This window comes from Polyodon spathula, chromosome 7 (genome assembly GCF_017654505.1).
Source record: "Polyodon spathula isolate WHYD16114869_AA chromosome 7, ASM1765450v1, whole genome shotgun sequence".
Taxonomy (NCBI): Eukaryota; Metazoa; Chordata; class Actinopteri; order Acipenseriformes; family Polyodontidae; genus Polyodon; species Polyodon spathula.
In genome coordinates, this window is record NC_054540.1 from 27,341,473 (window position 1) to 27,368,979 (window position 27,507).

Consider the following 27,507-nt stretch of genomic DNA (forward strand, 5'->3'; position numbering starts at 1 on the left):
TCCCTGGGTAGATAACAACATGTGTGCTTAGAGGCCAGACAAAACTATTTTCTCATATAATACATTTAAAAATGAATTAATTGCTCATGCCTTCATGCTCCTTAAGTTAAAGGAACTGTTGTCTTTCTGCAGAGGTGTGTGACTGAAAAACATGTAAATAGTTTACATTATATATTTAAAATCCAACATCTTTCTCATTCCTATAAATCACTAAATCCCAAGTCATGTACAGACTTTGGCATGGCAGGCTTCTTGACTGGAAGCGTTGACATGCTCTCATTGTGACAGCAGCAAGGCTTAAAATCAAGTCATGGATAATGTGTTAAAAGACACCTAGAGCCATCTCTAGAGCAGTCCAGGCATCAAAATATTACGTAGTTTACCGCTTGGTGGTCACACTCTCTCCTGGACTGACCTCCTGTCACAACCTACAACACTGTTTAATCCTAAAGGAGCCTGCGGAAGGTTCTAAACAATAAAGTGAGAAATGAAAGCAAATCCATTATAACTCATTGCTTTCAAGAATTACACACACACACACACACACACACACACACACACACACACACACACACACATTTATTTATATATATAAATCTCCTTCCTGACCTGTGAGGGTGCTGTGTAAAAGGAACAGAGTGCCCTGGATTGGATGGCCAGACAATTCATTCTCACCAGGTACACCAAGTCATCAACCCGGAAGGGTGATCTGTTTCTTTGTTATGAACCGCTGAAGGACAGTGTATTTGTATTGTGAGCGTTTCATGTTTTGTTTATTTGCCATATTAATTGTACTGTTTGTATATTATAGACGGCTAACACATCCGGGAGCTGTCGCTAAAGACCAACACTCAACTCGGATTTCACTGTGCTTGTATTCACCGATAACGTGTATCGCACCACTAAATTCACTGCACTCACTCTGGACTTGTGATCGTGTTTGTGTTTGGTGTTGTGTTTGTATCGTGTGTATTATTTCGGGACTGAACCCTGTGTTTATTTAAACTGCACAATACACCAGGGGTGTACTGCCACGTCTCATTGTGATTATTTACTATTGTCAAGTGACATTGGATTACAAAAATAAACCATAATTTCACCACTACTTTGTCTCTGACTTTGTGTTTGTCACTGTATCCAACCTAGGGTTGCCACCTTTTCCACAGATCAAACCCGGACATATTTCTCAGTCTTATCAAAACTGCAGTATACTCTAATACAGTTTAACACAATACCACCAGATCTCGGTACAAATCGAGAATCATGCAGTATACATAGTATTTTGCTCTTGATATTTCTAGCAATCGAATTTGCAAGCCAGAAAAATAGTAGCTATATATATCATGGCAGGTTAGAGGCTAATCTTACTTGAGACAAGTAGCTTTGGTGAGGAGTAATGCTGTACATGTAGACGATCCTGTCTACATATTTTTTTGTTTATTTTGTTTTTTTTACAACTAATTTCTGAGCCTGAAAAGGCTGTTTGTGACGACCAGAATTATTTTACAGCCATTGTGTTGTGTCATGGCAAATTTCACCCCCTCTCCTCCTCCCCATAATAAATATCAGTTATTAATATACCGCTAAATATGCAATGTTTATACATACACACACATATATGTGGTTTAATTACCATTATATTTCGTAAGTAACCCATATTTTACTGTAAAGGTTATGTACAATTTTGGCTGCTACTTAATTATCCCATTGTAAAAATTTTTTAATGAAATTAAAATAACAAAAAACTGCTTCATCTAAAAAAAGGAGCAGTCCTACAGGTACCACAGCAGCAGACACAGTTTACACAGCCTCAGAGTTTCTGATCGCATCATAAATTCCAGATTTCCTAAATCCATTGATGGAAATGTCTGGCCTGCTTTTAATTTTTTTAAGCAAATTGGTTTCACCACTCACTACCATTCTCTTATTCACATCCGACAAATTCTTTAATGTGTGCTGCATACCACCAGTCTGTCAGAGGGCGGTCACACTCTGATTGGTGGAAGTATTATTGGCGATCCAATCCAAGCCGCCAATAAAGCCAAAATAAATTCCACTCCAAAATATCCTGTTATATAGTATGTCAAAGAAAATATTAAAGGAAGGCTGGTGTTTCTTATACGCTTCACTTAAAACCTGACGTTAGGGCGTCCGGGTTTGTTAATTCCTGCTGCCCGGACAAAGATGCCAATTCCCGGACTGTTCGGGTCAAACCTGGACAGGTGGCCACTCTAATCCAACCCTGCATCACCTCTGCACCTGTGTACTATCAACCACTTTGCCACATGTACATTGACATTGTGTTGATAATCAGCATAGAGATGCAAGTTACAGGGATTTCTAAAAGAAGAGAAGCTAAATATTACCCAAACCATTCCACTACATACAGTATATGTCCATCGGAATACAAAGACATGCCAAGACATTAAATCAATCAGTAAACTTCACCTAGCAGCTAATCGAACAGACTTACAAGACAACTACCATTCTGTTTCCCATCACAGATGTGAAATGGTCAAGGTAGGGGAAAATTTGTGAAAAAATTAAAACATTCCGGCTCCTCTGATAAAAGCGACAGGGTCGTGGCTTCAGCAGCACACAAAAATGCAAAATTGCACGAAAAATAAGCTGAAATAAAAAATACCTCTTTACTTTATGACAAATGTAAAAATGGAAGTGTGGAATACAGGCAGCGGACAGAGAATGTACATATTATAACGCCACCAGATTAAGATACACATAATAACATAGTAATGAGGGGTTCTCTAGTTATACTCACCCCACCAGAGGTGGCTTGTGGCTTGAAAAACTGGTGGGGCACAGCAAAAAAAAAAAAAAAAAAGAACTAAAGAAGCGAAACTGTTCTCAAACTAGATGCATGATTTTAACAATTTTTATGTAAACATTAAGCTAGCTTTCTAACATTACCAGATCTATCATCACAAACACTTCTATGCCAGATTGTCACAACCAAGAGAGCTGCAAAGAACACTTTACACTTTTCTGTTGATGTCTCTGGAGTTGGTGATATAGCTTTTTTGTTGTAGAAAAACTCCAAATGTAACTGTCTTTTTACCATTGTACAGGGCAACATCAAATTCACTCTGTTTTAGCACATATCTTCGCTGACTGACACTCTTTGGTTATGTTAAGGTTTGAAAGTTTGAAATAAACTGCGCACTTACATATTCTCTACCCACTTACGAAAAATATGAAAATATATAATTTTATTTTTAAATAATAAACCCTGGCAGCAGGGGCGTAGACAGGATTTTATTTCGGGAGGAGATGAAAATGGTAACTTATCACAGCGGTGCAATTGGCAAACTGATTTCTTATTTGTGCACTGCCGTTTTATTTTCGAAAAATAAAAAAAACATATATATATTTTTTTTTTAACATTAGACCACATACACCACATACAGGACTGCTGGTGGTAGCTGCTAGCTTGTTGTTTTCAGACGGTTCATCAACAATTTTCTGGTGTTTATACCAAAACAAATAGCAATTATTTGAATTATTTTTTTCCTTTTCCCTACCATTGTCAGATCATACATCACGTCTCTCACTCAGTGTTCCGTCACGTTGCGTGTCCGTTTGTATTGTAAAGTGTAAAAGCTGTGTGCATTGTCCAATCAGAAGAGTTCAAGGTTGAACCTCTCATGAATGACAGTAAAGAGCCCAATCACAAACAGAAATTTGAAACACATGCTTTGAGCAAGCATGTCACTGGTCAGTTGTGAGTGGCGGTTCACTCGGTTTACTAATTGAAAGCGGTACTGACAGAAGCGTATTGAGGCCACAAAAAAAAAAACGTTTTCAGCACTTTTTTTTTCCTGTGATGCAGTGCCGGGCAGAAATTTGGGGGGGCACGTGACCAGGCGTGCCCCCCCATCTGAAATGCTGCTTAGCTCAAATTTAAGATATTAATCTCACTGGCATTCCCTGCTTTACAGCATGAAATCTGTCTGTTGCTAACAGTTACAAGTGGTGTGTTGGCCCGTTTAGCCATAACCCTTATGCTGTGGAAACTGGAGGTGAAAGGTTCAGGCAGGTATTACCTAAGGGTGGTTTCAGACATTCCTCAATATGTCAATTACCAAAGCAGGAACCCTTTTAATAAGAAGAATCACTGCAAGATTGTAGGGGATTGGGAGCACAGGTTTGTACACAGATCCTTTTGTGTCACTTTCTCATCTCATTGATTGTCTTTTCAATTTCCTGAGTAGACTTGCTTTGGGAGATAAGAGACAGCAATTTATCAGTGCACATGGATGTGAACTCAGCTTCTTTCCCTCTGGAACCTATCATGCTTGACATTATCAAACATCTGATCGATGCAAAGAGCAGAGCAAGGCTGCTGAGGGATCAATCACCCTCTCAAACAACATGATGCCCTGTTAAGCTCTTATTACCATGCAATCAATTAGATTTGCATAAGACAGAATGCCAGCAAGACAAAAGGCCAAACAGGGAAACAATCTCCTCCAGCCAGGGCTTCAATCTTAGAAGGGAATAACTGAAGATGCCTTAACAACAAAACATCACATTGAACTGGCATAAAGAGAATACTGCAGTCACTAAGAAGCCCTAAAATGTAGCGATTAAACACACCATTTTCCAATAGCAATAAAAAAACCTATGCAAAGCACTCCTGACTCATTTGATTTTTTTGTAACTGATTCTCTAAGCAAGCTGGGGAATCTCATACCGCTTAGACAGTAACATGTAAATCTCACTCAGCACTATGCATCCAAAAATAACACTATAACAAATACTGCAATTATGCACCCTCAAGCAAGTTATATACAATAGAAAATACTAGTCCAATTTTACTTAACATATGTTGTATTGCATATCATAATTTATTCCCTTAAATTACCATGTAGTTGCCCCTCCTGCCCTCTCCTCCTTCTCTCTTCTCTCCATTGCTAATGTTTCCGCCTTATTGTTGAAATCAACTACTGCCACATGCCCCATGGACCCTTGGCCGACTAACCTTGTCCGTCTCTGTGCTTCTGATCTTGCTCCCTCCATTATGCACACTCTCAACCTGTCCCTGGACTCTGGCTCGGTTCTTGTTGCCTTCAAGCTTGCCTGAGTTACACCAGTACTCAAAAAACCCTCCCTTGACCCAGCTGACTTATTTAATTTCCGTCCCATCTCCAATCTCCCTTTTCTCTCAAAAACTCTTGTAAGGGCTTTAGCCAGTCAACTGATGAAATATCTCACGGACAACAATCTGCTTGAATCTGTTCAGCCTGGTTTCTGGCTGCATCACAGTACTGAAAGTGCTCTGCTCCGGATTGTGAATGATCTGCTCAATGCTGATGCTGGTGCTCCCTCTGTGCTTGTCCTCCTTGACCTAACAGCTGCTTTTGACACCATAGATCATGGCATTCTTCACCGCCTTCAGAAGTATGTTGAAATCTCTGGAACCTGTCTCTCCTGGATGTTCCATTATCTATCTGGACGCATGCAGTCTGTTTTCTATGTTGGACGTAGTGGTGTTGCAAACCCAGTCATTTGTGGTGTCCCCCTAGGATCTGTTCTTGGGCCCCTACTCTTCAATATCTACCTTGGGTCTCCTCATCCGCCAACACAGCCTCTTGTTTCACTCCTATGCTGACGACACCCAGCTCTACTTTAAAATTGACCGTGGTAACCCCTCTGCCACGGTCTGGCTCTCTGTCTGCATCCAAGATATCGAGGTCTGAATGTCTGCCAATTTTCTTCAACTGAACACCAGCAAATCTGAATGCCTTCTAGTAGGATCTGAAACTCAACTTAAGAATCTAAACATAGGTGCCCTGAACCTTGGAAACTGTCTGCTACTGTCTTCCCCACAGTACAAATCCTTGGTGTACTTCTTGACGCAACCTCTTCTTTTATGCCCACATCTCCTCCGTGGTCAAATCTTCCTTCTCCCTTTTTTGAAATAAGTCCGTCCCTACCTTTCCCTCCCAGATGCGGAGATACTTTGTCATGCATTTGTCTCCTCTTGACTCGACTACTGCAACTCTCTATATGGTGGTCTCCAGTCACGCACCATAAACCGACTGCAGCTAGTTCACAATGCCGCTGCCAGGATCCTTACCAGATGTAAAAAACATGATCACATCACCCCCTGTCTTGCCCAGCTGCACTGGCTACCTGTAAAGTTCAGGATTATTTTCAAAACCCTCCTACTCACCTACAATGCCCTTCATCACAAAAGTCCAGAGTACCTCCTCAACCTGCTGACCCGCTATGTCCCTGCCTGCAAGCTGAGGTTCTCCGACCCTAGACTGCTTGTTATCCCCAAGGAAAAGTGCACCACATTTGGAGAACGCTCATTTACTGTAGCTTCATGGCTCCGACTCTTTGGAACTCTCTCCCAGCTTTGGTGCGTGATGCTCCCACCGTCGCTTGCTTTAAATCAACTCTTAAGACCCACCTGTTCTCTCTTGCTTTCCTTGCTCTTTAAGCCTGTTTTCTGCTATTAGCTGCTGTGTTGCTGTTACTATTTCATGTATTATGCTATTATCATGTATTACGAACTTTCAACTTTATTTAATATATTATGCTTTTTTAAAAATGTTTTTACTGTATATCATGTATTATACATTCCTTTTTATTTAAATAATGGATTTTCTTGTTCTTACTGCACCTTGTAAAGTGCTTTGTGATGGTGGTCCACTGTGAAAGATGCTACATAAAATAAAAATTGATTGATTGACAACCAGTGCTAGATTTCACTTTATTATTAATAAACAAAGGGTTTTATATATATATATATATATATATATATATATATATATATATATATATATATATATATCATCATCATCATCTTCAGCCTTTTTCAATCCACTGCTGGATGAAGGCCTCCCTACCAAGATTCTTCCACAAAGCCTGTCTGCTGCATCCCTGAGCCACATTGCTCTGGCGTGTTTCCTAATTTCACCTTGCCATCTTCCTCTAGGTCTTTTCTTGGATCCAGCCTAGTATTTCTTGGGTCCAGCGATGGTCTATTCTTCTTGCTACATGACCGGCCCACTGCCATTTCAGTTTTTTCACTCTTATAATAACACTGCATGCTTTTGTTTGCGCTCTTATCCATTCCTTTATTTTCCTATCTCTTCTTGTTATTCCCAGCATGCATCTTTCTATACTCCGTTGAGCCGTTTTCATTTTTTTGTCATTTTTGCATTGAGAGGCCAGGTTTTGCATCCATAAGTTAGCACTGGCAACGCTCATAAAGGTAGTTTCCCTTTCAGAACCATGCTTAATCTTCCAAAGGCACTCCAGCCCATTATATCCCATTTTATATATACACACACACACACACACACACACACACACAGAGTGAGTGAGAGAGAGAGAGAGAGAGAGAGAGAGAGAGAGAGAGAGAGAGAGAGAGAGAGAGAGAGAGAGAGAGAGAGAGAGAGAGAGAGAGAGAGAGAGAGAGAGACTAGGCAAGAAGTTAATAAAATATTTAGGAATAAGATATATAAACGTTACTTCAAATTCCATAGAATTTCATAGACATCTCAAATGCACTGTTTAGATAACTTTAACATGAAAGCTGGGACTCAACCTTGGAATGACTAACCCTTTTCTTTTCTTTTTTTTTGGATAACAGAAAAGTACTAAATCAGGTTTCACCTCTGAGTCTCAGAAAGAGCAGATCTGTTCTTTCATTTCTATCCTTACAAAGCAATTGGAATGCTAACCAGTATTAACCTGCCTCAGGTGCCAATGCTGAATAGCCTTTTCTGGGGAAATGTTGGGAGACATAATTCATTTCTGAGGAACATGAGTGCAGATGTTCATTCAAAATCGAACATCTGGAAACATTTCAGAATTAGCTCTTTTTTTTTTTCAAAGACTGGACGTGAAACCCTGCAATAAAAGGTACTTTTCAAACCATCTATTAAAGTATATCATATCTGAGAATACGAAAGTGTGTGTAAGTGTGTGAGTGTGAAAAACCAGACGAAAAAAGCTATCATACATATTGTTCGATAAAACAGGCTCAAATAGTTGAAATGTCTGACCCTGTAATTGTCAAGGGAGCCTAATTATGAAACAGTATGCATAGTAAAAATGTTGTAAACTTCATACAATACATTTAACAGGTATAGATATATATATATATATATATATATATATATCTATATATATATATATATAATATATATATATATATATATATATACATACTGTAGTTAAATCAATCTTATGGAGATATGATACTTACAGTTTATACAGATGCATATTTGCTCACCCTTTAAAAGAAAACGTGGCCTTTTTACAAACATATTTAAAAAATTAAAATAAAGAATCATTCTAGTATTCTCTTTTATACTTGGATTAGATGATTTATTTGGTGACTACTTCTATGGTAGATTTACAATAATATAACATGTTGAATGAAAGTTTTGTTTTACTGGTCTAAATCATGACAAACATGCATTGGGTTTATTGACCCATTCCCTAATGCCCATTCAGAAGACAACACATTGTTTTCCTACCTCTAGTTTTCACACTACCAGTCAGTTGTCTATTAATACAGCATACCTGTCATATAATGTTGTCAAGCAAATACTTATATGTATTCTGTAATGCTAATGCACCTTAACATATTCACCATAAAGATTAATAATGTGCCTCAGATCATGTGCATCTACACAAACTTTAATCAGACATCCAGAGACATCTACAAACAGTGATGCAATGAAGGTGGGGAGGAGTAGTTGGGAAGGCAGCTTTTTTTCCCTAGTTTGTGATAAATTGCTTGTCAACTACAACTGATGACTAACATTGAACACAATTTATTAAGCCCACTGGCAAACCCGAGTGAAATTACATGGGCGAGCCACACAGCACTGCTGTTGAAGGAGGTCGCTGGCCTCTTGTTTGTCCATTCCTTTCTTTATGAAATCTCTCTGAGTTCTTAAAAAAAAAAAAAAAAAAAAAAAAAAAAACTACAAACTACAAATCATACCAGGGCGAAAAGTACACACACAGATTACATCAAAGCAGAAAAGTTTTTTTTTTTTTTTTTTTTTTCTCCTGAAGGAAATGGAAAACACACATCATTCTGCCATGCATGCGAGAAATAGAGCTTACCTGACACTAGAATTTGTCACATAGGGCCGTATGCACAAAGCTTTAACACGCTAATCTATTTAAAGATTAAAATACATTCAATATGCATGAAACTGTTCTAGACTGTTGTAACATACATGCTCCATCATAGCTGTAAATACAAATTATGCAACCAGTCTTATAAAACTGTAAATGTGGATTTTGGGTGTTTGGATGTAAAAACAGATGGACAGACACCTCAATAACTTGTGCTATTGAACCTACTTATCAAACTTTCATCAGAACTGGTTGAGCGTTTCCCTAGATATACAGTATATAAAACTCTAATGTTGACAAATGTATAAACAGCTCCCCATAGAGGGAATAAAACAATCTTTCTGAAAGTGTTTCTTACAACTTGTATTCATGGGCTGCTGTGGAAAGTTTAAAGGCTTTCTGTATCTAAACCAAGCAGTTCACAAATGTAACAATTCCCCACCGGACAAATTCACAAAACTACAGCAAGATGGCAATGTCTTAATACAAAGTTGCTTGGCTCCAATACGGCCCCACTGTTCAAACACTACACAGTTTGTGAATGTGTCTCATTGCAATGCTGGGAGAGCTCATTCAAGTATTTAAGCACATACATGCAACATTCTCAAACTAAAAGCGTAAGGACTATATCCCGGTGAATCACGGAAGTAATCAGACCATCACGTGATGGTGCAGTGTAACCATGGCAATAAGACTTGCAGGCTCCACTATGTTTGCCGACACATCATTTAACCACATGTAGCCAGCCTATTGCTATGTTGACTCAACAGCATAGCAAGGCACAGGAAAGTAGGCACTCACTGTCTGTGCAACCCTCTGCCTGGTGCTTCATCTGTTTATGTGCTTAGTTTTCTTTTTGTTTTAATCTAAACAGACATCCCATAACTGGGAGAGAAAGTAGCTACAACGATAAGTACAAGCTAGCAGAGGGGAAATAAACAATGCATATCCTCTAAATTACCAACTGAAGACAAGATTTTACACACACCAGAGTACCTAAAATAATGGGGAGAAAATCTCAAGAAAAAGCCCTAAATACGAATGGTACAGTATCATCTTACAAATCTGCTGATGCACATTTATTACACATCTGCTGATGCCGCCATCTGCCAAGCCTATATCGACCCTACAGTTTCCACATTGTTTAAAGGCAGTGAGGTCTATTCAATTGACATAAAAGTTGGAGGATTTAAGTACCACTGCCCTTTAAATCACTCAGTGGGAGCCTTTCTGGCATTTCACGTCTTTTTTTTTAGACAGAAATGCACTAAAGAGACTCCCACACACTGTTCGATGTTTGATATTCCTTGGTTTTAAAATTTCATTACAGTTTTTCAGTGGCAGTGTTTAGATCTCCCACTGTTCAAATAAACTGACTAGGCCTCAATGGGTTCAATTTACAAACACTTACCTTATGAGTTATTTAAAAGGTTTTCAATTTTATTAAAATGCAGTTTGATATTCATATCGCTGTAGCTGTATAACACAATGATATTTTGTACGACACGTTGTAGAATCATCATAATTATTAACGACAAAGGTAGTCAAGAGGGATGTTCTTTTTTAATACTATCATATTTTAATAAAGGGGTAAGAGGAAACTAGGGCAAATGAAGGGCTTGCTGGTGATCGATTGCTCTCTAGTTTCTATGTCAACAGGAGCCTATTCTAGCGGCTGCAGACCGGCTGCATAGTTATTTCAAGGGAGGACAGGAAGGGGCTGGTGATGCATTACAAAGCAAACACAGACTGACCTTTGCATGTTTTCCCATCAGGCTGCAGGGTGAATCCAACTGGACAACTGCAACGGACCCCAGTGGCTGTGTCTTTGCATGTCCGGTCACAGCCTCCGTTATTAACAGCGCAGGTTTCTGTGGGCAAACATTGACGTGGTGGGAGGGGGGTGGAGTATAAAAACAGGATATTATTATACAGCTTCTTAAGGGTTGAGTGAGGGGTTTTGGAACTATTGTCCCCCACATAAAAAAATAAAAAAAATCATTCTGCAAAGTTAACTGGAATTTTACTCCAGTTAACAGAAACGCTTCTGTATTTACCAGCAACAAAATAAATAAATGAAACCCTTCAGATTTAAAAAATTCAACATTAACAACAATCAATCCAATAATGTATAAATATATTCTAACAGTACCTTCCAACAAGTGTAAAATGGCAGTGTGTGTGTAGATATGGCACTGTGATTCTAAAATAGATAAAAGTGACATTTTTATACCGGACGGGGTAAAATAAAGCTGTGAATAATGCTACAGAAACGAGCCTTTGGAATTCCACCACTAATTATAACCATTTTGAACTTAACTGAGACCACCCAAACTCATTCTGCTTCAGACCTGCACAGGAGACACTGGTCGTTCTTGGATTCAACGTCTAAGGAGAGAAGCATCACTGCACTGTACCACAGCTCTGCCCTGCTGTTAGGGGGTCATGTAGATACCTCAGTAAATACTGCAGTCGATGCATCATATTCAACTGCAAATGCTGAGCTATTGCAGCACAGCTAGGTTTACGTGATGTGTCATAGTCCCCAAACATTGTGTCAAATAAAAAATAAAAAACATACCCTTTTATAGGCCTTGTTTAATACTGAAAAAAAAAACACAATCTTCCTTTTCAAAAACAATGCCTCATTGTTTTCTGTTTTGATAAAGTGTTCACAGGAAACAATGCTCTTTTACATTTGATTAAAAATCACTGCCAGATGCAGTTGGTTTTTTGGAGAGATTTACAAACCACATAAACACACACACACACACACACACACAAACACACACACATGGTTTATCCTTACAGTACATATTAAGTGAGAACTGCAACAAGTAATCTTTATACTGCTGGGTTGTACACTGGATAATGAAATGCAAGTAATAATATAACAGATCGGACATCATAGCAAAAAGATTTAAGCAGCACAGACACTGATCTCTAATGTAACACAAACAAAACAGACCTTACATATTACCTGACCCTAAGCAGGTTTCCAATTATTTTGTAATGCCTTAAGCTATAACAACCCCAATGAAAATGAGACTTGTGACTTTCCTGTCAAACAGTCATTTAAACAGAAGTGAAAGTGAAGACAGTAATAGCCAAATAACTACAGTGTAATTATCAACTGCATTCACCAAAGTAACTGTTAACAAGAAGAAGAAGAAGAAGAAGAAGAAGAAGAAGAAGAAGAAGAAGAAGAAGAAGAAGGATAATGATTATAATATTACTTCAAATGACCTGACATTTCATATTAAAATTAATAAATTCACTGTAAACCGATTTGTAGCTTACATTCAATGGCTACTAATTGTGCATATTGTAGTATATCAATATACAATAAAAGACAGACATGCTTGCTGCTTCTGGATTGAGAGCCGTTTATTGTTGTATTCTAACAATGCTACTCAGCAACTACGAACTGGGACAGCCGCTTGTCTGGGCTGGAGTTACAACATTATACATATCTGTCTTCCATATTACACAATACAATACATCTAATTTAGAGTTTATTGAAAACTGATTAAAGAAGCTACAAATGTTAAAAAGTTTACAGTATTTGAGCTAACACAAAATGTTTACCTTAAAATGATACAAGTGCAAGGAATTTGAATGAGCTCTTTGTTTTTCAATATTGATCCTTCCCTCCAAACACTCAATCATAGCCTTCACTAGTGTGGATAAGTGCAGCATCCTGCTACCTATTATTTACAGCAAATGAAATCATTAGGCATCTGGAGGCAGCAGTTTAACGTTGTAATTCGCCAAATTAAAGTGGTAGAGAACTTGATATAGCCTATATAGTGATGTTCTTAGCCAGTCTATTTGCTCAATCCTAACAGCATAAGCACATCTAAAGAATTTCAGATTTTCAGCTTTCTCAACTCGTTTTTTGTTTCAACACCAGCAGTCTTTCATACAGCAACAGTCACTGAACAAATTTATAATAGAATCACTATGCTTCTCGGTACAAGCAGGAAACATAATTAATAAAACATGTAATATATGTTTACATTTTATAACGTATCTATTTCTCAAATACTAAAAACAAGAATCAAAACATTTGTATCACAATGATACTGTACTAAATATAACACATAGTAAATGTAATACATCATAAGAACATTGAATTTAAGTCCCAATTATCACTTGTAATTAGTGACAGCGGCCACCTCCGAATACAACTGTTTGACATTATGAAACATGCTCAGGCTGTCATCAACAAAGCCTTTGGCATTATTCTGAGAAAATGATACCCATATCTTGACCACTCTTCTAGTGCACAGCAGAGTAGCTCTGCAAGAGCCTGCCAAGTCATTAATGCATGTTGCTTTTTAAAATAAACATTGCAGTGCCTTGCAGGATAGAGTTTGACCTGCTCATAGAGAGTTAGGACTACCAAGACAGTTTTGAAATTGCAGCTGAGATTTTAGTTGTTCCCCAGGGAAAGCCTGTGTGGAAAGAGGACTCCCTATCATAGCTGCTGCAGCATACCAACTACATAGATACTGTCACAACTCTGACACAGTCTCTTTCTTTCACTGTCTAGAATGTTATAGAATACATGTCAAGTAGACTATACATAAAACAAAATCAGGCTTTATTTAATATATACACTTTCTGGCCACTTTATTGGGATCTGACAAACTGATTTGATTTAGCATCGCCCCAATGGGCATACCCAATGTTAGGAAAGTGACCTCAGTGTCATAACCGTATATATATATATATATATTATTATATATATATATATATATATATATATATATATATATATATGTACACACTCATTCAAAAGATAAGCTAATTTAGGTGATATTTTAGTTCACAGTAAACATAAAAGAATAATTGACAGAATCGGTTCTACAGATACTTGCAATAGTACATGTAAAGTTTGTAAATGCATGGACAAAAGTAGAAACATAATTAAACAAAAGAACACCACATATCCACTAAAAACTAATACCTACTGTAAAAATAGCAATGTTGTTTATGGAATAGCCTGTGAAAAATGTGATGCAATAAAATATGTTGGCGAGAATGGAACAACTTTGTATAAAATAATTCAGAACCACCTTTCATTAATTAGAAATAAAAAAAATGAATGAACCAATAGTACAGCACTTCACCAGTCAAGGACATGACATAAATGATGTAAAGTTTATAGTATTAGAACAGCTAAAATTAGACAATGCGACATATAGAAGAATAAAAGAAAGTAAATGGATAAATAGACTGAACACAATTATGCCAGCGGAACTCAACAGAAAAGAATGAACTAATTAATTCCAATAAATATATAAAAGTTAAAAATAATTAAATAAACAAAATTAATTCAAAAGTTGTGCATGCTGATACGCTGGGGAGACCATATCAAGGCTGATCCTCAGAGCCAGCATTGCATGATAATATAAATATAAGTTTATATAAAATAATGTAAATTAGAATTAATATAGATTTAAAGATATAAGTAAAAGTGATGTCACATATAGAACACCATTACATCATGTAAGAATAAATCATGGATTTGAATATAAACAATAACAAGTAGTTGTCATGCCGTCAAACACCTATAAATACCTCCAATGTTTTGATTCAAACACAAGCTCCCTTGAGAAAGATATGTACAACATATCAAAACGTTGGGCAGATGGCTCTTTGAGCTAATATATATATATATATATATATATATATATATATATATATATATATATATATATATACTCCAAATTCCTTGCATATAACAAAGTTATTCTAACCTTTTCTCCCTCAGCAAATCCTTGAGCACATTACTTGCTGTAAGAACTGCTGTGATGAAATCTATGCTTCTCAGTACAGTTGGCAAACTTGTTAATTTTAAGGTTTTATAACTTACTCATATACTGCAAGAAATAAAACAAAGAGTGCATGCGCAGGAGACCCAATGGAATGGTCTGGGAAGCTGCTACCATCAAGCCCAGAAGTCTCTTCAATGTCACTGGCATGAGTTCTCTGTTGAACTTAACAAGCTCTAAACAGATGGCTATTATCTGCACTCTGCTGTCTGAAAACCCTGAGGAAAAATGGCTTTGCGGTCTGTGACCGCAGTGTTTTTATGTCCTCAGGGGTGGGCCATGACTGCATCAGAGGTTCGTCAAGCAGCTTTGGCATATCTTGTTCAGGTTTCGGGTCTTTAAGAGGTAAATAAACAAACAAGAGAGAGGCTGGTGCTACATGGAGAATTGGTGGAATTGAGAGAATAAGTATGGTCTAGTACAGGGGTAGGCAACCTCAGCTCTTCCAGTCAATTCCATTGCAAGTCTTTGTTCCAACCAGGCCCTTCATTATTTCATTGATCTTCAGCAAGTCCATTACATGAAAGACAATGGTTGGAACAAAGATGTGGAATTGAATGAAAGAGCCAAGGTTGCCTGTACAGCTAGTCTAAAAGATTTTTTTTTTTTGTTCATGTTTTTTTAAGACTCAAATTGGAGTAAATACAGGCTTTTCTAAAGCTAGGTCATTCAGCTTTTATTTTTATATCAGGACCATGAAGTTAGCAGCACATCAACTGTGATAACTTGTTGAGTAACCCATACACGACACAATTAACACTGAAATCTAAACCAAAGAGACAGCACTTATTTAGCAGTGACAGTAAAATCTTGTCAAAGTTCCTAGCTCATCCTGTTTTGATATTGTCTTTGCAGACTGCAGTCCATGAATGGTTAACAGATCCTGAAGTGCATCCATCAGTTTGACAGGATTCTACATGCCCAGCCTGTTCTCACTGAACTACAAGCAAAAGGCATCTGGATTTTGTCCACTTAAGGCTTTCTACAAATTGAAAGGAGTTTGGAGTAGGTGGAAGGGCACAGTTGAGGTCACTGAACTCATTCCAAGCCGTGTCACTGAAATTTCCAAGTATTGGGAGTATACAGGAAATAGGGAATGGGCAAACAAGGCCAGATAAAGGATCCCATCATCTTTTGGTGTCTTTGCATAGCGTTATTTGGAATATTGTTTGTTCTCTACATACTTCAGCATGGCAGAATACAGAACATTTTTTAAGATTGTTGTCAATGGTACTTTAGAACTATCATTATTTAATTGTTTTATTTTCCTAAAATAATTAGGGAGAAGACAAGAAACAGAGATACAAACCCAAAAGGACAACTGAGAAAGAATAATGACCTTCTGTATCCTTTCTCCCTAACTGTACAGTTCTGTACATGGATGTCTGCAAACACATGCACAGTTCGCATATACACTATAAGCTCTGCCATATAAAATTAACCTAACCTTATTTCATATAAATCTAAATATTTACAGGCTTGATAGAACTCTTGATGTAGTAATAACACTGTTATAACACAAATATTACACACTGTTGCTAAATATAACTGCCATAATTTAACATTAATTCCAGAGGTGATACAATGCCTGTTCAGCTGTGTAACACTGTGATTGTTATATAAGCAACCACTGCTTAGCAAGTATGACTTTCTAATAATTACAACCTAGAAAGTCAGATTACAGCAGTCCAGTTCACACTCAATCACTCCCAACATGACTACTGGCTGTGCTTTACTGCTAATGACTGTTTGTACTCTGAAGGGCAGTCTGTGTGATATTCATTCCATGCTAGAACTGCTGAAGTATACTTTAATGACTAAAACACATTTCTAATAGTGAAAAAATAAAATCAACAAAAGTGCCTTTAAAACATTAAACTCTGAACAGCCAAAAGCATAATGGCTTGAAGATTATTACTGTATGTATGTGTGCGAGTGCGTAAGAGAATAGGGCACTTCAATTTATTAAAAAAAAATAAAATAACAACATATCTTCAGGACAACCAATCAGTCTCATGCTGTAGGGCATGACTGACCAACTGAATCTGCTACCCAAGTAATTTCAGTGGTTTATTGCTCAAAATGATTTATAATCGACATAAAACACCCTATTATTACAAAGCTGGGAGCTGAGTCCTGTCATACATGATCCTACCAGCTGGTCTTCCCTCTAGGCAGAACCATCTCCCCATTTACATTACATATATTTAATATTTCCCTTATTTATGTATTCCCAGATCTCTAAGATAATTAAAGTTATCCTTGTTTTCTTTTTCATACTAAAAGAGATGGGCCCGGGGTGCCTTTAGACTTTCCAGCACCCATCATCTGCAAAATACCAATAGCCATTTACACATTGGTAGTAAGCTATGGTGTTTGTCAGTCAAATATTCAGTGTGAATTCCAGACTGACACACATACACATACAAACTCACACAATAGTCCCTAAGAAGAGTGCTACACAAATTTACAATGTTTCTTTGGATCCTAACCCAGTAGGAATAACAAGATGTGAACTTGTGATATCTGTCAACATGAGCACTTAAGCCTTTTATATTGCATTCTAAATGAAGTACTTTAACAAAGGGTTGTATGCTGACTACTCATTAGCCAACACAAGTAAGAGCTGCTTCCTAAATTTTTGCAACTATATTGGAATAAACAGACTAATGACAAGAACTGATGAACCACAAATATCTTACGCTAAGATGTCCCAACCCACTTTCAAAATTATATACGTACTTGTTTATTAGATTGACACTAATTGTAATAATTTGGGAATCAAAAGGAGGCAGACATATGCTGTCTTTCATCAAGGGTAAAATACAAACTCCTGTCCACAGACTCCAGTTCAAACACCATTCTTGTCATTTCAGTAGAGAATTGATACTTGAGATCACAATCAGCCACAATTTAAAATGAGAAAACACAATATTAACACAAACATATTTTGACCTTATTTACATTACTATGGTTAACTATTGCCAGACAACACTAGAGATACAACAATTAATTGATAAATTGGTTATTGATCACCAATGCTTTTACTTTGTGAGTCTCAATTAAACATTCATTGGTCTATTAACAGCCCTGATGCCCAGTGTATTTATTATATTACTATGGGAGTCTACGTATTTTTTGCTTCTTGCTTTTTAAAAATAAACTATGCATGGTATATGACATGACCAAATCAAGTTCAGCTCACAAAAACGTTCACTGTCATGAAAAGGTGTGAAAGATATGTCTGGCACAATCTCCCCTATCTTGAACTGATGGATTAAATCTGTTTTGGGAAGTGTCCTTTGTTGCATTTTAGCACTGACTGATGAAGATTACTTAAGCAGTAATATTCGTGTTCCCAGGTTTGGAAGACAGCCAGTAAAAATGAATAGACCCAGTAGATTCCTTTATTTTTTTCTTTCTATTTTTCATGGCACACTATAACTAAAAATGTTATTTGTAATTACAACATTACTTTGGTGTCAACTAAAGTGCACAAATATATTAATTAAGATGATCCCATATATTAAATTTACAAAATTTATTCAACTAACATTCCTTAAATTCCCAAATTGCCTATGGAATTTAACCTTAATTATTCATTAATCATTCTTGGGGTCTTCACTAACATTTAAAACATTCTGCCAGAGTGTCTTAGTTGCAAATTACAATAGCTTCCTAGATAGAAACAGTTGACAATTAAACAGTGGTCAGTGTACAATCATGCTTGCTCATGCCAATATGTTTTTTTTTTAAATTAGGAAACCTACTATATAGGATAATAACACTCATAACACATTTTAAGTAGTCGAGGTAAATTTTTATTATGGTAAAAAAAAAAAAAAATGAATTGCAGTTTTATCAAAACTGCCTTTGTCTGTTCTGTCTGTGTAAAGACGGTTTTATGATTTAGTGTTTGGAGTTATGGATGAAAACATATTTATGAGTATTTATGCTGGGCTCAAACTGTCTAATCTACCAAATTGTTTATATAAGTCAATTTCAGTCCTTTTAAGGAATTTATTTCTCCTTTAAGCTATTTACAGGTCTACATAAAAAATGCAGAAAGAGAGACACTATTGTATCTGTTGGCACTAAAAGAGCACTGTGATTTGAAGGTATCTGAGAAAAACTGTCTCAGAGCCACAGAACAAAAAGAGAGTTCACCATCATGCAGACTTGGACTCATTTAGTTGGCTTTGAGGTCTGTCAGCACTCCTCTAGATCAACAATTTGTATTTTTTGTTTGAGATAAATACATGGAAAAGAGGAAGAATTAATTGCAACAGAGGCGATCCACAAGCATCATTCAATACAAAGGCATACCGTTGTTGCTGCCAGACCACAGTAAAGTGTGCAGACATCAGGTAGAATAAGTTAGACTCAGGCTAGCACCTGTAGCAAGTTCAATATCCCATACTGTATCTTTATTCATAATTCGGTATCATGGACAATGGAAAATGGAGTGGTCAGAAAATAGGGAAGGATGAATCGTGTGGCGGTTAATGTCTATTTTTACATAATTTATATGTTAAGGAGGAGGTGGCTTTAGCACATAACTTTGAGGGGGGGGTGCGTCATTCTTCCCTTTAATAATTTCTGACCGTTCTCTGAAACCTTTTGAAATTGCTGTAATTTATATCTGAAAAGAAAAAATCTGGAACATTAGGTTCAAATCCAGTGGTTCTTATACATCTGGAAGATGTATAGAAGCTGTCTTACACTGTAGAACGTTGTGGGTGTCTTTCCTTTGCAAACTTCGGTAGATTATACTGTACAGTGCCACATAATTATGATCGTCTATGAGAAAAAATGGTCCATTTTGTGGCTCCCAGATAATAAGAATGAAAGTTTAGTTTAGTTTAGTTTTTGCAGTGTTTAGTTATTAGTAATCATAGTAGCTTTAGTCAAGAAGACAGACCCTGATTATAAATGCAGGTTAAAAAAAAAAGAAAGAAAAAGTTTGTGGCCTACAGCCTCACTGAGTTGTTGTATCTTCCACCCAAAATTAAAAAAAGGTCGTTGTACAGACCCATACCCAAGTATAGTACTTTATAAAAGCTAACATGCCAAGTAGAATGAGGGTTTTGTGAAATGATATATGGACAAATAGTAAATAAAAAACATTTTTGTGGTGCCACATTTCTACAATACAAGGCATGTCACAAAGTACACAAGCACTTTTTGTCTGGAGTGCCTGTAAGGGTGCCACTTTTTGTATGTCCAAGTTGGAAAAAACCTTAAAATGTTTAGTCCTGCATAAACCATGACCATGCAAAATGAATACCGCAGGACCAAAAGCATATTAATGGAATAAAAAATGAAGGCTTCCCACCTCTTTTATAGAGGTACTGACCACACGAATCCAAAGCTCTGCTGGTACGCTGAAGTATATGCCTTTAGATTAGATGGCGTTTAAAAGATAACTAAGCTAATTAAGACACAAATGTCAAAGGCTTCTCATCTTGGATTAGCTTTTGAATTATGATCCTAACGGTGGTGCATGTCAGATTAGAATAGTAAGTAAAACGTATAGAAAATCTAATTAATAGCGTACTTTGAGACCTGATAACAAGGCCTCCTCAACTATAAAAAAAGGAAATATTAATAGGAGGAGGTTGCTGGTTTTTTTTTAAGGTTTGGAAGACGCAAAAACTTTTTCTTGGTTTTTTTTTGTGACCTTTTTTTTTTTTTTTTTTTTTAGAAGATATCAAAAACAAAAACAGGCACAAGCGATATAGCACAACAAAGGAAGTGGAAGAAAAGAGTTACCCATAAATAGCCGCCGTTTCACCCGCTTGTCCACATCAGCTACTGACGTGGCATTGAACTCAGAGCTCTCAATTGCAGCCTCATCCTTCTCTAAAACACAAGTAAGGGACAAACATGGAGCAGTTGGTTAATCAAAAGCCCAATTTTCCACCGCTAAGACAGTCTTGGCGTTTGCAAACCAAAGCCAAGAAGCAAGCACGAAGCACTAAAAATCCCTGTTAGAGTGTTAATCCCATTTGAAGTCCCAGAATAAAATTTTAAAAGGAGAGGGAAGTTGGTACAATCAAAATAATAATAAATAAATAGTGTGTTGTTGCTCTTTTTTCTTCAATACACACAAAAGCCTTGATTGCAACAGTGACTCAGAATAGAATAAAAGGACATAGGGAAGGGGAGGGGAGGAATAGTAGCATGGTGGGTAGTTGACTTTGGCCAGCTCCAGAATATCAGAAAATGGTAGGCACAGGACTGGACAGACAAGAGTGGAAGGACCCGGTGATGGATGAACAAAGGAAGACTACAATCTCCCATGGTGACACAGAACAATGGGGTAAAAAAAAAAAAAAAAAAAAAAAAAAAAAAAAAAAAGGACCAGACCGCATGCAAACAGGAAAAGATCAACTGAGGCAGTGCTGGTTGCCTGCTTGTCTATGGAACACATCACAACTGGCTAAACAGTCAATGCCTGAAACAATGTTCCAAAGCTGGGCCAAGGTTAGGACTGACATGCAAATTATCAGTGGTGTTAGAGTGATAAACACAACAATGGGCGAACTTTGTGTAGACAGTTTTCCAAATGCTTGGTCTGAGGCTTTCGGCACTGAGGACAACCATTGAGTGAGATGGCATCAACATCTGTACTCATTGCTCAAAAATATCTAAGCAGGTCTTTGATGTACAAAGTCCTGTTATGAAGGAAAAATGCCAAACTGCTCTGGTGCAGAAAGTTTAAAACCTCTTCAAATTGAAGCTTGCCCATCTGTTATCAGAGCTTGTAATGCTTAGTTAGTCTTTGAAGTTTTGGTCAAAATGCGTAAGTCACAAAAAGTTTTTGTGAGGTTACTGAAGTGAATTAAGACCATTCCTTAATATTAAAAGGATGGGGTGGGGGTGGGAAGGGATAGAAAAAAAGAGAGTCCAAGACTCAACAAAAAAAAAAAAAAAAAAAAAAGGAATCAGTACTTAAACTTCCAATTTGGGGGAGGCAGTGAGGGCAAGCAGTGGTGGTTGCAACAAGAAAATAAATAAATAAATAAATAAATAAATCGAAATTGATGCAGTAAATGAAACAAAACAAGAGGACAAGGCGTTATTTTTTATTTTTTTGCGATTGTAAAAAAAAAAAAAGGGAGGGAATAGTAAACTTCAAGACGGACTTTCGCATGCAGATAAATAAATTTAAAAAAATAAAGAGATGAAGACAGGTGAACAAGGATGATATCAATGGGTTAGACAGAGTGCAGGTTGGCAGAATAGCACGAGGCAGACATTTGCATTTCTATTCATCAATGCCTAGATCCACACCTCGGCTGATAGGACACAACTGGATGCCGGGAGAAGGAAGGTAGGTGGGCAGGCTTAATTTTTTTCTGTGGCATCAGAGCATGGTCAACCAGTAACAGGGTTTTTTTCGGGGGGGGGGGTTGTTTTGAGTGTTTGGGTTTTTTGCGTGTTTGTTTTTGTTTTTTTAACCAGTTCTTGGTTGGATCAGGCTGCAATTGAGATGTTTTGCTCTAGTTGTTTTGAACATCAATGCTTAGACAAGACAGGCAATCAGTAACCATCACCAGACAGCAGAAGGAAAGGGAATAAGGAGTCTAAGGAAGGTGCTACATAAAAAAGGGAAAACTGACAACAGCAATTAATGTGGCTCGGATCACTGAAACAAGGAGTGTGCTTCTTGTGTGAGGTAAGAATTTTTCCAATGAATGATGTACACTGTTTCCTGTAAAAAAAATAAAAATAAATAACCCCAAAAAAGTTTTCTGTAGATATGCTTCTTAAGCAGTAGTCCAATACAAATTCACGTTTGTCTTTTTCTCCCTACTTTTAGCATCCAGTAAGAAGTAAATCTGCAGGAGGGAAGAAAACATTTGTTGAGAAAGTTATATTATAGAAATCTTGATAGGACATATAAAATGAGTAAAAATTATTTATTGCTGCAACTCTTGACCTATTTCACTTTGAAAGGTTTTCCAGCGAGTTATCTACCAAACACAAACAATAACAAACAGTACAGTCAGCTATACATAGATAAGTAGTTTTCATTTTTAATAATTTTGCATTAATAATATAAGGAATAATGTACACCCAACTGTGCACAATAACTTAAATAATTTAAAATTAAGCATCAGTATTTTTTTAAAAATTTTATTAACATTTCCTTGGATGGGGTGGAGGCTGGTGCCATGGGAAAAGTACTTGTATTATTACTAACAATCGTAGTAGAAAATCTGTCTGATGTTTTTGGAGGGTGAAGTTGGATGATTTCTTCGTCACTTCAGAATCTCTGCTTTGTGAGGGCCACCAGTCAACACTGCCTAACATCCCATGGAGGTTATTTCTTACTAAATGTAAGTTGCTTATTATTTTTTAAGAGTGCTTGAGTTATTCTGCTCTTCCACAAATTCCTCAGTCTTCTGCAAATAGAACTTTAAATGTGCTGCCCATTGTTGTTTGTTTTGGAATTGACAGTGTTTTGTTGCATGCATGTACTGGTGGGAGAGTTTGTTTTTAAACATTGAGGTTAGCAGTTTTGTCATCAACTGATGTTTATAGGAACATTTTGCTTTAGCGTGTTTTATAAGAAGTTCAGGACTGTAGTCATTTCAGGGGAACCTTATACAGTACAATAGAGAATCAAACTCTGTTGTCTAGATTCAGAGACTACCGTGCTGTCCAGTAAACCAAACAAGCTGGGCTCCATTTGAGCACCCTAACTTATATTACTAAACTTAGTCAGCAACCTGTGCTCTCATCAAACTCTAGGCAATACACATATTATATTCAGGGGTCTTTCCAGCTCAGGTCAATGACTTGCAACACGTGATTACATTTTTTTGTTGGAAACCCCTTGAAACAAGCTTTATAATGAAATGGTATGCGTCTAGGTAAACCTCTAAATGGAGAAAATAAGTCAAAGGTCATCAAAATGATCATTTTTGTAATTTTTGACAGACAGTTCTTATTTTGCATGCCCAGGACAACTATGCTGGAAATCCTCTCTCAATCACCTCTAGTTAATATACCTTTAACCACAAATGGAGGACACTCCTCCCAAGGATTTGGTCCATGAGGTGGAATGACCCATATGCTACATAATATACATTTTTAAGGGCTTTTATAAAGTTACTTCATCATTTATATACTGCAGTGTCACCAGATGCATACACAAGCATCACATTTATTACACATTGGCAAACTTCATGACCAATTTACACAACAGAAAATGACATTGCTCAATAATCATCTAGATACAAGAAACATTGTAATTTTAAACAGCAATGGAGCAGAAACATACTACAGTTTGCTGTAAACAGATCTACCATCTTTTTATGCTTTGCACACTTGCAAAAGAGTTACAAATCTAAAGCCGAATCAAAATACTTCAGAAATACTTTTGAGATGATTAAAAAAAACATCAACAACAAAAAAAAATTGAGCATACAGCTTTCAAAAACATCAAAACAATTAGAGAAAAAAAGTAGTGGAACTGCCAACCCATTGCAGCATGATTTCACAACCCCTAGTTAAAACATCATTTTGGAGCTGGAATGCAACAAGCAGATTATAAATCACTGTCACTCATTTATGATATAGAAAGGCACTTGGCATATTTCGAAATTATTTCTGAACTCCAAAAAGGTCAAACACAAGCAAAACACTGCACTGGTAAAAGCCCACAAAAGATAACTTACCTTCAACTGTTAATTAGTCTGTAATTCAAAACCATACCTGCTGTTCGTGGAACCAGTCATGGAAATGAAGATGCCATGTTTACAACTGTATGATATTATTCCCATTTTACAAATATCCCATTGTGTGTTATCTGCAGCAATTTATTTTGTCTGTTTTACTAGGTATTTTGCTGTAAATGTTCTTAATCATGGGTGTAACTTCAACTCTGCAGAATTTAATGGGGCTAAGCTGAAGAATGTATTTACAGTGCCTATAGTAAGTATTCACCCCCCTTGGACGTTTTCAGAGTTTGTTGTGCTACAACCTGAAATCTTGATGCATTTAAATGGGATTTTTTTTCCCTTTGATTTACACAACCTACTCAACACTTTCAATGTGTTAACAAATGGGGGGGGGGGGGGAGGGGGGAAAATCAATTAAAAATAAAAACCTGAACAGTCTTCATTAGAGAAGTATTCACCCCCTTTGCTATGACACTCCTAAATAAGCTCAGGTGCAACCAATTGCCTTCAGAATTCACACAATAAGTTAAATGGAATCCATCTGTGTGCAATAAAAGTGGTTCACATGATTTCAGATTAAGCGTTATGTCTGGCGCAAACCCAAAGTACATCACCCACGTAACACCATCCCTACTGTGAAGCATGGTGGTGGCAGCATCATCATGCTATGGGGATGCTTTTCATTGGCAGGGACTGGGAAGCTTGTCAGGATAGAGGGCAAAATAGATGGAGATAAATACAGGCAAATCCTTGAGGAAAGCCTGCTTCAGTCTGCAAAACACCTAAGACTGGGATGGAGATTCACCTTCCAGCAGGACAATGACCCTAAGCACACAGCCAAAGCGATATTGGAGTGGCTTAAAATCAAGAAAGTGAATGTCCTAGAGTGGCCCAGTCAAAGCCCAGACTTGAATTCGATTGAAAATCTGTGGACAGACTTGAGGATTGCTGTCCACCAATGATCCCCATCCAACTTGACAGAGCTTGAACAATTTTGCTAAGAAGAATTGGCGAATATTGCACGATCCAGATGTGCAAACCTGGTAGAGACTTACCCCAAAAGACTCACAGCTGTAATTGCTGCCAAAGGTGGTTCTACAAGTACTGACTCAGGGGGGTGAATACTTATCTAACCAAGACATTTCAGTTTTTTTTTTTTTTCGTTAACTGTTCTTTCACAATAGAAATTCTCTTGTCTCTTCAAAGTGTTGAGTATGTTGTGTAAATCAAAGGAAAAAAAATCCCATTTAAATGCATTAAGATTTCAGGTTGTAACACAACAAACTGTGAAAACATCCAAGGGGGGTAAATACTTACTATAGGCACTGTGTGTTCAAATACCGTCTTTCTACTTGGTTATTTTGTTTTCATTTATTCACAATTCTCTGTTTCCTCGGAACACCAAAGCTAGACAATTGGGCAAATTTAATAACATTTTCAAACAGGTTTTGTAGGAAACTGTTATTGTCTGCACAGCATTGCCTCCGACAGCAGCTATGTACTGTAGGTATTGAAAAGCACTGTCTTCTACAACACTTGTGTATTTATGTGACAAACCTATCCTATATCTTTACATTTCAATACAAACTTGTGTTTAAAAGACTTAATAGGGTCGCTATATCTTTAAGGTAGCTTAGGGAATTAAACATATTTTTTTGTACAAATACACTTTCTTTTGTTGCAGCAACTGTTTAAATAACAGGAGGCCAGGGAAAGGGAAAAGGACTGTTTAACTACCACCAGTGATCTGGAGATACTGAAGAATTTATGCTCACCCACATGTATTACAGATTTGCTTAAACATGCTTCAACTGACGTCTACAATTTTTTTACATTCATTTTAAAAAACAAAATAAATAGAACAAATTGTGTTTTGCATCAACAGAACATTTAAGGAAATTAACAATACAAAAATACAAAAGCCAGTTTGCGAGTCTTGTGCTTTCCTAGTTCTATTGTGCGGTTTTAAGACAATACAATGTTAAACTTTTATCAATGTTCAAGAAGTCCTTAGTTGAAAACACATATACCACCCCTCTGTACTTGATGTTGCCTTAGAACTAGGAAATACATATTTGATAGAATCCACCTCTCACCTTAATACTGCTGAATTAAAAAAAACACATTGGATTTCACTTACCGATACACGTTTTGCTGTCCGAGTGTAAAGCATACTTCTGATGACAGCCACAGACAGGGCCACTGTCCGTGTCATCACATGTGTGCTGGCATCCTCCATTTCCATAGTTACAGGTTACTATTCAAACCCCCCCAAAAAATATAAAATACAAAAATAAAGTAAGTACAATGTATCTTTTACACACCTTAAAACACAACAGTGCTATGAGAGCATACCCTGTATGTTCAGTAGCCATTAAACCTGTGGTATCTCTATATGTTATTGTGTTACATCTATCCATAAACCTTCATAAATAATAACCAAAAAAACAACAGTTCACTGAGGGTGGTTCACTTCTCTACTTGTTCTGTATACCTCTGGGAGCTATTTCCCCTATTTCATGGCTCTTTGTTTATTTATTTTCCAGTAATAAAGCCAGGATATTAGCAGCGACAGCCAGATGGTGTCACACCTAATTTCCAAACCCTGGCTCTAACTGTCCCCTTTGAGGCATGATGATCACGTTGTCAAAAAGGCAGTTTGTTTTTCAAGAGAATAAACTAGATAATGTATTTTTTTTATTTTCACATGGAACAATATGCTCTAATACATTTGCCACCATTAACTCACTTGAAGAACAAACTTGCTTTTGAACACGTTCACATGGTTTAAAACATGACAAATGTTTGATTAGAAAAAACTGATCTCACAATGTTACATAAGTATT

The 27,507-nt window shown here is 36.9% G+C and overlaps 1 protein-coding gene across 2 annotated transcripts in view; it reads right to left on the reverse strand.

Annotated features, from left to right (window-relative positions):
• The window catches only part of scube1 (signal peptide, CUB domain, EGF-like 1), a 113,391-nt gene that overhangs the window by 35,854 nt on the left and 50,030 nt on the right, over positions 1-27,507 (reverse strand). The window contains exons 6-8 of one of the 2 annotated variants that reach the window (XM_041255174.1): positions 26,802-26,918; positions 20,742-20,831; positions 10,884-11,000 (exon numbers count right to left, since the gene is read on the reverse strand). In XM_041255174.1, the coding sequence (XP_041111108.1) occupies positions 10,884-11,000; positions 20,742-20,831; positions 26,802-26,918 (324 nt within the window). The remainder of the gene's footprint in view (positions 1-10,883; positions 11,001-20,741; positions 20,832-26,801; positions 26,919-27,507) is intronic. The other variant, XM_041255175.1, reaches the window with a different exon arrangement.